This window comes from Aspergillus aculeatinus, assembly GCF_003184765.1.
Source record: "Aspergillus aculeatinus CBS 121060 unplaced genomic scaffold BO66scaffold_70, whole genome shotgun sequence".
NCBI lineage: Eukaryota > Fungi > Ascomycota > Eurotiomycetes > Eurotiales > Aspergillaceae > Aspergillus > Aspergillus aculeatinus.
This window is the reverse complement of record NW_020291539.1, coordinates 1,372-12,901: the sequence shown is the minus strand read 5'-3', so window position 1 is coordinate 12,901 and position 11,530 is coordinate 1,372. Positions and strand designations below refer to the sequence as shown.

At 53.2% G+C, this 11,530-nt stretch overlaps 4 protein-coding genes across 4 annotated transcripts; 1 reads left to right on the top strand and 3 right to left on the bottom strand.

Annotated features, from left to right (window-relative positions):
* Positions 1 to 169: 169 nt before the first annotated feature.
* Positions 170 to 1,934, bottom strand: BO66DRAFT_359925 (uncharacterized protein). The gene is made up of 3 exons (XM_025644985.1): positions 1,670 to 1,934; positions 1,366 to 1,601; positions 170 to 1,269 (listed from the first exon to the last, which is right to left on the bottom strand). Exons 1-3 carry the CDS (start codon positions 1,691 to 1,693, stop codon positions 255 to 257), a joined length of 1,275 nt encoding a protein of 424 aa, XP_025498768.1. The 5' UTR covers positions 1,694 to 1,934; the 3' UTR covers positions 170 to 254.
* Positions 1,935 to 3,814: 1,880 nt separating this feature from the next.
* Positions 3,815 to 4,507, top strand: BO66DRAFT_302216 (uncharacterized protein; the record flags this gene model as incomplete). The annotated part of the gene is made up of 1 exon (XM_025643220.1): positions 3,815 to 4,507. A coding segment is annotated over one exon (693 nt), but the record flags the coding sequence as incomplete, so codon positions are not given.
* A 1,570-nt stretch (positions 4,508 to 6,077) lies between these two features.
* Positions 6,078 to 6,788, bottom strand: BO66DRAFT_226677 (uncharacterized protein). Its single transcript, XM_025642730.1, has one exon. It carries the CDS (start codon positions 6,663 to 6,665, stop codon positions 6,129 to 6,131), a length of 537 nt encoding a protein of 178 aa, XP_025498766.1. The 5' UTR covers positions 6,666 to 6,788; the 3' UTR covers positions 6,078 to 6,128.
* Positions 6,789 to 6,806: 18 nt separating this feature from the next.
* fphA (putative sensor histidine kinase/response regulator) lies at positions 6,807 to 10,723 on the bottom strand (the record flags this gene model as incomplete). The annotated part of the gene is made up of 2 exons (XM_025648994.1): positions 6,807 to 7,103; positions 7,172 to 10,723. 2 exons carry the CDS (start codon positions 10,721 to 10,723, stop codon positions 6,807 to 6,809), a joined length of 3,849 nt encoding a protein of 1,282 aa, XP_025498765.1.
* Between the last annotated feature and the right edge of the window lie 807 nt (positions 10,724 to 11,530).

Below are 11,530 nucleotides of genomic sequence, written 5' to 3'. Positions count from 1 at the left end.
GGGCTTTCATGCTGGCTGAATGGTAGTGGAAGCTTGGAATTCTATGGTCGTGATTTCAAATCACCTTATACCTCGGTATAACTATATCGTCAATCCGTACAGCTGACTCGCTTTGCCATGTACCCCAAGTCCATACCGAAGGGTGAAACGCACAAGCTACGTACTAATTGGAGTAAGAATGATGTATTGTCTCAACCATACCAAGAGAATAAAAGCAATAATACAAAAGTCCCTAAGGAGCCTACGACCGTAGCTCAGCCCTTTCTCTTCCCCGCTTTACCACGTCCACGAGTCGTCTTCGGAACAGGTTCCTCCTTCTTCACCTCTTCCTCTTCCTCGTCTTCTGCTTCATCCTCCACCGACTGGTTCTCGCCCCCCTCGACGCCATCACTCCCCGAATCGACCTGCTCATCGTCACTGGCCGCAACAATCACCCCGTCGTCCGATCGCTCGCTAACAGACGACTGGACCTCGACATCGGTGTTGTCCGCAGCGGCAGCGGTAAGTGCAGGCTCATTCCGTATGCCCGCAAGCACCTTCTTGGCCTCGCTCTCCTCGCCATTCCACGCGCCACAGCTCCCGCACCGCCAGCGCCCCAGCTCCTCCAGAGACTTGACCCCGGGGGGCGCCTGGCCGTTGACCAGCCGACAGGTGGCGCAGATCAGCACCATGCGGTTCTTGGGCTGGGTCTCGTCCTCGCCCAGCAACACGTCCAGCAACCGATCATACCAGTGTGAGGATTCGATGTACTGCGGCGGGGTGGAGGAGAAGGCATTGGGCGCGAAACCCGGCTCGTCGAATGCAGGCGGTGAGGGCAGGTTCGACCCCGGCCCCGACCTGGGCCCCTGCTGCTGCTGCTGCTGCTGCCGCTGCTCGTGGCCTGGAATCATGAACGGAGAGGGAGGAAGGTGTTGCGGCTGTTGTTGTTGTTGGTGTTGCGGTGTACGACGGATATTGGCCGTCGGGGGTGGAGGTAGCCCCGTGCGTTGAACGAATGGCTGCTGCTGCTGCTGCTGTTGGTTACGCTTCTTGCCGGCGGCCGCGGAGGCGTCAGACTTGCGCTTCTCGTCGCCGGTTCGGGACCTGGTGCGCTTGAGGGTGCCGCCGCCATATTTCTCCAGGAGCTGCTGGGTGGAGTTGTAGCGGGTGGCTTCTTTGAGTTTCTCGATGGTGGCGTCGCGTTGTTTCTGGAGGGAGTCGAGGTGGGCTTGTGTCTTGGTGATGCGGTAGTCGTAGTACCGTGTGGCGCCTGTGCGGACGGTGTAGATTCTGTTTGCGGAGAGAAAGCGGTGTGTCAGGTTTGTTGGAGACAAGAGGAGGAAAGGAGCTGGTGATTGACGGGGGAGGGGGGGAATGAGGTCATACAGGATGGGCCCGCCGACTATGGCGGCGTATTCAGCTATCCCCCAGTTCTGCCATCCTAGCACCAGAGCCAAGATGATGGAGTAGAGGAGGTAGGCGAAGGTGGTGTAGAGGGTCCAGAGGGCCTTGAAGCGGCGGGCGTGTTGCCGGTGAAGGTCGAGGCGGTTGGTGGTTCGGGTGATCTTCTCGGATAGGGCTGATAGAGCTTTCTCGAAGGATGCTGGAGAGTCGTCTTCGGCCTGATGTTGGGGAAGGTTCCCGACGCAAGTGAGTGAGAGGAGTTGCGATCAGTGGGTGTGGAACGTACCTTGAAAGGCCACAGGCGCACCATGGCGGTGTTGTTCGTGTAGCGAGTTAAACTGAATTTCTGGATAAGTGAAAGAAGAGCGGGAAACAAGGATGGAATGAAGCTAAGTCAAAAGCATATTTGGTAGACGGGAGATCTTCGTTAAGTTCCCTGGAGGGGGGGGGAGGGTGTATTGGATATTGGAATGGAAAAGAGTGACTGAATGAAGTGAAAGAATGGATGGCTGGATGCTGGAGATGCGGGAACGAATTGGAACGAATTGCTGCCTCAGCTTTGAGGGGGGAAAACGACAACCGGAACGACAACGACAACGACAACGACGTCAACGTCAGCTGCAGCCGCACAGACCACTTGCCGGTTACGGCCTGAAGCTCCCCTGAGTCGCCGCCTCAGGCTCTCTCTCTCTCTCCCTCTCTCTCCCCTCTCCCCTCTCCGCTTCTCTTCCTACACTCTACTCCATACTCCGTACTGGTACGTGAGTAATACATCCACACTCTATCCTCGACACTTTTCGCCCCTCCCCCTTGAGTCGGTCTTCGTTCTTTGTTCCATGCTTCTATTAATGACCACACTCCCATTTGCGCCTGCGCCTGCTACTGGTGATAACCATTTCAAATATAAACTCAGCGGACGTTGCTTCGTCATCGTGTCACAAGCATGAGCATCTGGACCTCCGTCGGCTGCCTAGATACTAGATACCCCGTGGGTCTGGCTTTGGCAGACAGACATCAACTGGCAGCGTTTCTATGAGATTTTGCTGAGTACAGGAAAAGTGCTTCCTCCTACCATTTCTCATCTAGAAGATTGCCCCAGCTTGTTGATTCTACGAGATCCCACCCCGCGGTTGAGGCCCAGGGCACTCCGTATGCATAACAAGCTGCAGCCTCTTGCGTCTGCCTGGCCACTCACAACAGCCTGCCGGAAATCACCTCCTGCATGCTTGGACTAGTGGAGTTGACGCTACCCTCTTCTCATAGGGAGGCCTACCCAATTACAAAGAGTTCAGAGGATGTAATGCGACAGGCAGTATTTTGCATTGCCTGCTACAAACAATAGCCAGCGAGCTCAACCCTGGAGATCGAGGATCGAGTCCCTGGTTGACAGCAGAGCTAGCCGCATTCAACCCTGAAAGCCTGCTAGCCAATTTGGCATTGATCAGCAGGGGTCTGCGCAGGGATCGGGCGAGGAAGGGCGACCACCGTAGACCCAGACATCGTCGGGAATGCCATCAAGTCGCCGCCCACATTAGCTCTGTGGCATATGCCTCTCGCGGTTTCTTTGTCTGAAGTCTGGCGCGTCGAAAGCACGACCACATAGGCGGTTCCAGACTCGCGAGACTGCCGCCGTCAACCACGGTATGGGACGACAATAAGCTTTGGCCAATTCGGAGCAATGCAGTAGAGCGTGACGGAGCATGCAAGGGGAGCTCTTCGCTCTGATTTCAGCTTGCCAGTATCGGCAGCAATTGATTAGGTAGATACGACCAAGGCCCGACCTACCGTCTGCTGAATGTTTCGCCACGCTGGGAACTATCAGGTTACGCGAAATCACCTTCGGCCCTCCCCGCAATACATCGAAATGGTGACATCCACAACGAGCAGATGCGTAACTTTCCTACCGATAGCATCCTGGCATCTAAGTGGTCGATGTTCGACGGTCGGAAATGCACAGCCTGCATTTGCTGGGTAGAAAATCGAAGCTACCATACTTGGGATAAAGCAAGCCTTCAGCCATCGCTACGGACAAGCTTGACAGCTACCCTTGTCGAAAGCATGAGAACCACGGTATGGAAGAGATCAACCCGCAGTTCAAAGTGCCGGATTTATCGGTTACTCTTGACGCGACTCGATGAGGATTCTATTAGCTCAGCACACCCATCATGCGCGGTAGCGCCTGGGCATCGAGCCAGATTCTCTGTTGTTTTGAGACTCCTTTGTTTGGAATCTATGAGGCCCCAATGCCCCAATGCCTCGGAGCCTCGGATTCGACTATAATATCCACATACCTATTCATTCCGCACTATTCCCTGATGAACCTCTTCTTGATATCAGAGGGCATGATTGCACATTATACCAAACATTAACCGAGACAAATATGGCGGGCACGATTCAACTGATTCGCACTGTATCTCTTCCAAAGACCTTCTTGCTTGCATGTTTCCTGGCGGTTGCCGCGTTTGGCTCGATTGAGCTCCTGCTTCTGATATTTGACTTCTTCAAACGTCGCCGGGGGTTATACTTCTGGAGCCTGCTCTTATCGACGCTGGCCACCCTCATCTTCACCGTTGTCATTACCCTTCTGTGGTTCGCTGTACCCCAAGCACGCTTTGGGCTGGTCTTCGTCATTGTGATTTGCTATCCCACCCTCAATGTTGGCAACACCCTGGTCATCTACTCGCGGCTTCACCTCGTCACCAGTGGCCGCAAGATCCGATGGCTATTTTGGATGATCGTCATTAGTTCGGTGGTATTTCTACTCCCACAGGCCATCATCGTCACTATCTCCGCCTCTCCCGATGGTGAACATGTCAGGAAACTTTACAAAATCTTCGAGAAGCTGTCCGTGACAGCCACCTGCGTACGCGAGATGATCGTGGGCGGCGTCTTCGTCTGGGCGACAGCCCGCAACCTCAAGCCCCTGATCATGATCAAGGGCCGTGAAGGGCGCAAGATGGTCTTCTATCTGATCGTCGCGACCACCATGATGGTTGTTACCGACATCATCATCGTGGTCGTCGTCCTCTGCGGCCAGCTCTACATTATTTCTGCGCTGACAGCTTTCTTCTCGGTCCTCAAACTGAAGCTGGAGTTCTTCAGCCTGGGGAAATTGATCCGCCTGATTCAAAGCGCTCCGGGCGTCTGCCATCACCAGGCAACTGAGGGCAGCTCTCTCCGCTTCAACAACTCCCCCGAGGTCGACGACCTGCAATTCAACGAGGGGTCTGCGCGCAGCACCGGCGCGCAGTCCGGCCAACAGCCAAGCTCGCAGGAGACGACCCAGACCCACCAAGAAGTGACAGTCAACCCGAATAAGACCCCGGAGACGCCCTCGTCACCCAGGACGGGCGACTCGATGGCGACCACATCCCGCACGCTGTCGACCGACCCTCTCGTCCACGGCCGACAAGACCTCGAAGCCCTCGAGCCCACGCTCAGCGCTCAGCAGCATTTCACCCCGCGAACATGGAGCAACGCAGTATGAGAAGCCGTCGGTGTTGGTTGGCGTTGATGTCGTGACGCTCTTCCTCGTTTCACCGGAATTTGTAATACAAAATTCTTTCGTGTCGCACTGGTCTGCAGACCTGCTTTTTCTTCTTCAGTGATGACTATAATTTACCTTGGAGGGATGGCCTCTTGTCATGTATCAGGTAGCCAAGAACGAGATTATCAGCCTGTTTCCCTGTATGCTAGTAGATGTCCCCGTATATTTGATAGAGCATATGCAAGAGCTATATACCCACCCAAGATATTATCATTCATCCCACCTTGGCCCATTTGCATTCACCTTCCACTTACACATTCCTGATATATCAAGAACACGAGCAAGCTAATCCACCCAACTAAGCCATTCAGCATCCCCAGCCTCGCCCACTAGCAATCCCACTCACCTCATCCGCCTCATTAATTCTTCCTTCCTTCCTTCCTTCCTTCCTCCCCCCTTCCCCCTAAGTCCAACAACCCTCCCCCGCATCTTCAAATGGCCGATTACCCAGCTCCAACCCTCTCAGAGATCCAGCAACTCACCAATCCATCCGTCAATGCAGAAAGCCCCGGGAAAAGAAGAAGGTGAAGCATATCGTCCTATCTCAGCGAGGAAGGCCCGCAACCTCAAGAGGGAGGGGGAGGGATGCATCGAGGGTCCGAGAACCCAGAACCCTATCCTGATGGAACAAACACAAAAAAAAAAGAAAGCAAAACAAACAAGGTAGACGGCGATAGATACCTCGCATCTCCCTTGATCGCGCGCATGGGAGGCGGCCTGCTCTAGGTATGCTCTAGCTCTATCCACATTTACCTCGTCTTCTTCGTCTCTTCGTCTGTATTTCTCGGAAGGAACAGGTGAACGGGTAGAGAAAGACACACTGGAAGAAACGGAAAGGGAAGAAGCTAGAGAAGGAAAGGACCTTTGTGGTTGGCATGTTCTTGTATCACACTGTTGTGGGAATTTCTCTAGGTACAGTGCAGTACAGTACAGTACAGTACAGTACAGGAACCGCCTGGGGATTCGAGGCATGCATGTGTACATGTACATATCTGGACGGGGGGGGGGGGGGGGGGGGAAAGAGGGGCGCTGCTACATCATGGATACAGAGGTCCTACACAAGGTCGCGTGAAAAGGGGGAGATTTGACATTGAGCGTGATGGTATAGATCCATCGAGGCCGAACAGGATACGAGGAAGAGGAGGGGTTTAAACAACCGGCGGTGACTTGACTATAGTATAAGATCATGGGAAGTGAATCACATTCTGCCTCGCAGAGGCCAATGGCATCCAGCCAAAACTCCAATCCAATCATGCCCATCGTATCTGCACCAACAGACTTCAGAAACAACCCGTAATTCCAAAAAGAGAATCCTAGTAAACGTACACATACACAGTCCCACACAAGACACAAAGGAGTAGAAGGTTGTGGTGTATTTTGAGTTGCGCAAAGCTGTAGTAGTTAATCGAACGGAAAACATGTAGTCGAGAACCAGAAACAAGAAACAAGCCCTGGCCATTGATGGTAACAAGAAATGATAAGGCCCAGTCCAAACTAGTGGGGTATACATGGAGAAAATATATGGTTTGAGTGACAGCGGTCCCAATAGGCAAGAAAACACAGAAAAAAAAAAGGAATCTCGATGGAATGAATCCAGGTGTAAATGCAACGAATTTTTCATCATTATGACTTTGATAATGGGATCCCAACAGAGATAAAACAAAAAGATACGAAGATCACATGCTTCTGGACAAAAGGCATCGTAACCGGTCATAGAATTTTCGTTCCTCGTCATATGGAAGGATAAACGGGCAGGGAGATGGGAGGGTTTTCGGGATTATATGATCGGAGATAGAAGAGTCGGCAGGAGTTCGAGGAAGGGAGTTGGAGGTGAATAAAGTCGGTGGGTAAGCGAGCGGTAAGCGCTGGAGACAATCTAAAACCAGCCCCCGTTCTCCCAATCTCCAGGCCGGTAGGTAGCATTGCTGCGGGCTTGCTGGTCTTCCAATCCACTGAGAAGCACATTGAGACGGTTGAAGTTGATGGGCTTCATCACCCATCCATCAAAGCCTGCACCAACATATAAGGGCATGTCTTTTTCGAGGAGTGAGGCGGACACTGCAAATATAGGCACCCGGTTGTTGGCTTCTGCGATCGGGGAGAGGGAGCAGTTCGGCTCCTTCTCGAGCTGGCGAATCATCTTGGTTGAGTTCAGACCGTCGACGATAGGCATCTGATTGGAAAAAGGCAAGAAAGTCAGTATGGTGCATATCGTTCGATGGGGGATGGATCATCGCTTACCTGTATGTCCATCAACACAAGGTCATAGCGCGCAGGATCGGCACGGAATGCCGCCGCACATTCCTCGCCGTTGACAGTCAAGTGAACAGCGTGGCCGGCCTTGTCGAGTCTTTTCTGGATGATCTTGCTGTTGATAGGATCGTCTTCCGCCACGAGGATGCTGTAGACGCCGGAAAGAGTCTTAGGCTCGGAATCCTGAAGGATCGTTTGACCCTTCGATGGTTGCGTGATAGGAGATGCGGGCACCTTTGTATCAGGTTGTGAGGAGTCTGCGACGTCATCTGCTGACCCGGTTTGGGCGAGTCTGGACAGTTCTCGGATAGATACGCCAGCAAGCTTATCTTTGAGGCTGTCGATCGGAATTTGATTGGGATGTATTTTCTCAGCACTACCAGCTCGTGAGATGTCGCCGCTACGTCGTCGGCCCTCGTGAGGAGTAGTTGAGCTGTTATCCACAAGCACAAACTCTTCCTTCGCCTGAAAGGGCGTCGGGCTATCAGTATGAGCCGGAATGTCAGTCGGTTCCAACTCCGGCTGTTCATCGCTTGCGGTCACGAATTGGAGTGAGATCTGAAAACGGCTTCCTTTGCCTTGCTCCGACCGGACACTGAGCTGACCGTGAGTGTTGCGGACGATTCGCGACACCAACGCCAGACCCAAGCCCAGGACTCCCTTTTCTCCTTCTCCTGCGTTCGCCTCGGTTGGGTTGTTGGGATCGCGATCGAAGAAGTAAGTGTCGTCGTCGTTATAGGAAACCTGTTCAAGCTCTTGGAATAAGGTTTCGAGCATCGTGTCAGACATCCCGCATCCCGTATCAAGTACTGTCATCTGGATGGTGACGACGCCGGGCTCTGGGGTGACAGGAGCGCGCCAGAATTCGACGGTGACTTCGCCCTCGGTCGTGTATTGAACGGCATTAGAAATGAGGTTACTGATGGCTTGTCGCACGCGGCGTTCGTCGCCTAGGACCGTCCGAGGAATGCCTGGATGAGTGATCACAGTGTATTTGACGCCCTTGCGTTTAGCCTCCCCTTCAAACATCGCAGTTGCCTCCTTAAAGATCTGAGGTAGATCGAAAGCCTCGTCTTTAATGAGATTCTGGCCCTTTTCGGTGTTGGTGAGGTCCAAGAGATCGTTGATGACGTAAATGAGAGATTTGGAGGCAGAATATGACTTGGTGAGATTGTCGCGAGTCTCGGTATCCAGAACGCCTTCTAGGGCGATCTCTAGGTAGTTAATGATGGCGTTCAACGGGGTCCGGACCTCATGGGCGGAGTTAGCCAGCAGTAGCTTCGTCAGCTGCGATCCCTCGAGAGCGGCTTCTTGCTGTCGCCAGACCTTGATAAATTTACCATATACAAGGCAAAGAACAGCGGCAGTTTCAACTTCCGACTCGGACCATTCACGAGACTGGTCGATCACTGTTTCGCTCCAGACCTGAAAACTCTTTCGGGGCTCCAAATGGCCATCTTTGAATTCCTTCTCATGAGGATTGCCGCCCCATTTAATCTGCGTCAGCTGGCCCTTGCGGAAAAAGACAATGAAGTCCTTGCCATCGGAAGAAAGCGGCACATAGAGCATACCCGAGATATGCTTGAAGCCTGGAGGGTAGTGCAAATCGGGAAAATCTTTCGTTACATGATGCGATGCAACCACCGAATGAAGCTGACGCATCTTCAAGAACTCTAGCAAAGCCAACATTTCATGAGATTCGGTTGACTTGCCCAAGATTTTGGTTTCGCCGCGGATCGAAATAGCCCCATAATCCGCATCAAATAACTTGAGCATATCATCTGACGAGGCGATGATATAACCCGAGGGATTTGCATCGGTCGGAATGGTGTTGATCAGCTTGCGAGCTTGCAACCGTGAAGTGTAAGATAGACGCTCAATGTTGCGCGAAAGGGTGTCCCCGATCAGTCGACACATTTTGCGAATTGGAAAAGGCACCCTCATAGCCGCGTCGCCGTGGGTATGACATGAGATCAAACCCCACAGGTCATTGGGGCTGTTGATACTGATGGACATGGACGACCGAACGCCCATGTTAGCAAGGTAACGGATGTGAATGGGCGACATTGCTCGTAGATGGGCGTGGGTCAGATCTAGAGGCGTTTCTAGATCCTCTGAACTGCGGCAGACGAGCCGCGAAGTTAGTTGGTCCCGATCGTAAAGTAATCGAACTTTATTTATGCGATACAGATCTCGAGCTTGTCTGGGAATATCCGCAGCGGGGAAATGCAGCCCTTTATAGAGATCTTTGGTGGTCCGCGGGTCAACCAATTCCGCCACGACGGTACCGTTATATTCGCTATCGAATTGATAAATCATCACACGATGGAACCCGGTCAACTCTTTCACCAGACCCACCGTAATGTTGAGGAGTGTATCGAGAGTTTTAGCATCTCCTAATTGATCCTGGATTTGACTGACGATGCTGAACACCTCCATGGCGGCGGCTTCACCGCGTCTCCTGCGGGCATTTCGTAGGACTCGTAGTGGTTGGCTAATATTGACGGTGCTGCTCGCCAGTTGTTCGGGGGTGGGGTCAAACCCGAGAGTGTCGGATTGGGCCAGGGGCGTCGTGCGACCGCCCATGTTGAGAGGGTTGAGCCGGTCATCCTCCAGCTCAAACTCGCAAATGATGATCTCTCGTTGAGTAGGGATCACATGAATGGCGCACCAAAATCGCCGGGGGCGTCCACTTCGATCGTTGACCGACAATATGAACACCTCCGGCCCGTCCGCACTGGGATCATGACCTTCATCGCGAACAAAGTCGACATGATCAAGAAGGATGTCGGCCTGATCCTCCGACAACAGGTCACAGAAGCTCTCAAGGGCGAACAGACTGCTCGGGGTGTGGTCTAAGATGGCCTCCGAATTTTCGCTTGCGACCCGAACTGATAGTATGCCATCTTCGTCTTCTCGCATGGCGAGCAATACCCCGAAGCTTTGCACTGCCCCCGGAATGTGGATGGGTTCGTCTTCGCAAGCCATGAACGTATCGGGCGTGTTGCCAGTGATCACGGCGTGTCCGCCAGCAGTCACGACATGCTGGAAGCGAGAGGTGACGTGCGTCTTATTCTTGTCCACCGGCAGCAGTGTCCCGTTAGAATCGACAGGCACCCGTATGCCAGCGTCGGAATTACGTGAATGGCCTTCGGATGGTTGTTGGGAGGCGTAGTCGGAGGTTGCGGGGGTGTATTGAGGTTCGCTACCACTGGCAGCAGCATCGCTTGGTGGAGTAAGGACGGGTTGTGTGCGAAGTTGATCCCACGTGTCGGAATCGATGATCGAGTAGGATCGAGCTCCGCTTCGGGACTGCGTGGAGCTGGTCGTTGCAATGACTTGAGACGGACTGGTCGGAGAAGGGTTGACGGACACGATCGATCGGATGGGGTAGACTCTATCTGATCCGCCGACGCTCGTATCACGACTTAGATCGGGATTCTCTGGGCTCGAACCCGATGAGGCCTCGTGGGTGTCAACCGCTAAATCCGTCCGCGGATCGTCGTCGACATGCTGCCTGGAGACGGAGGAGGGATCCATGTTTGCGACCATCGTCGGGATTCTGAAGAGAGGATGGCCGTGGGTTGGTGTAGGATCTTGCCACGGAGATTCTCAGCGCATTGATGAGAGATATTCACAAGCTTACATCAGTGAGTGGTGTATTCGGGTGTGCGAGATGGGACCGTTTCTCACAAGCGAGACAAGTATGACGATGGACCGATGATGCACAGATCGGACCCTGACAGCGGGTGATAGCGGTGTCCTGCGCACAATAATTGCAGCAAAGTCTTGCCCCGAGATGAGCAAGCCTCAAACGCCACAAAGCCCTGGTAGAAAGTAGAGCAAGTGCTGACACACAAGGGAGGAGGGGGGGAGGGGGGATGGGAAACGGGGGGAGGGTATCCCGTTCCTTCACGTGGGGCTGATATTGTACTAGAGACGAATTAATTAGCGACTCCAATCAGTCAGTGGCGACCCCGGGAAAAGCGAGCAGTAACCGATTGGTAGGGATAATATTAATAACATTGAAGGCAGGATGAGGGAAACCCACGACAGCTTAAGCCCAGCACGCGATGACGGGGAAGGAGGCGAAGAGGCGAGTGGAGGAAGAAGGGAGGGGCGCACGATGGCTTGATCAATGATGCAGGCGAGAGGGGGAGAAAGTCTTATTGTGGAAGGACGGGTGGTGTGCAGGAATAGCTTGTGATTAACATTAAGGTAGGGAAGAATTTGAAGTGACGGGATCGAAGAAGATGATGTTGACGTTGTTGTTGTTGTGGTGGTGGTGGTGGGGTGATTATGATAATGATGGAAATGATGGTGGGAGTTGCCTTTCCAATGTCTTCG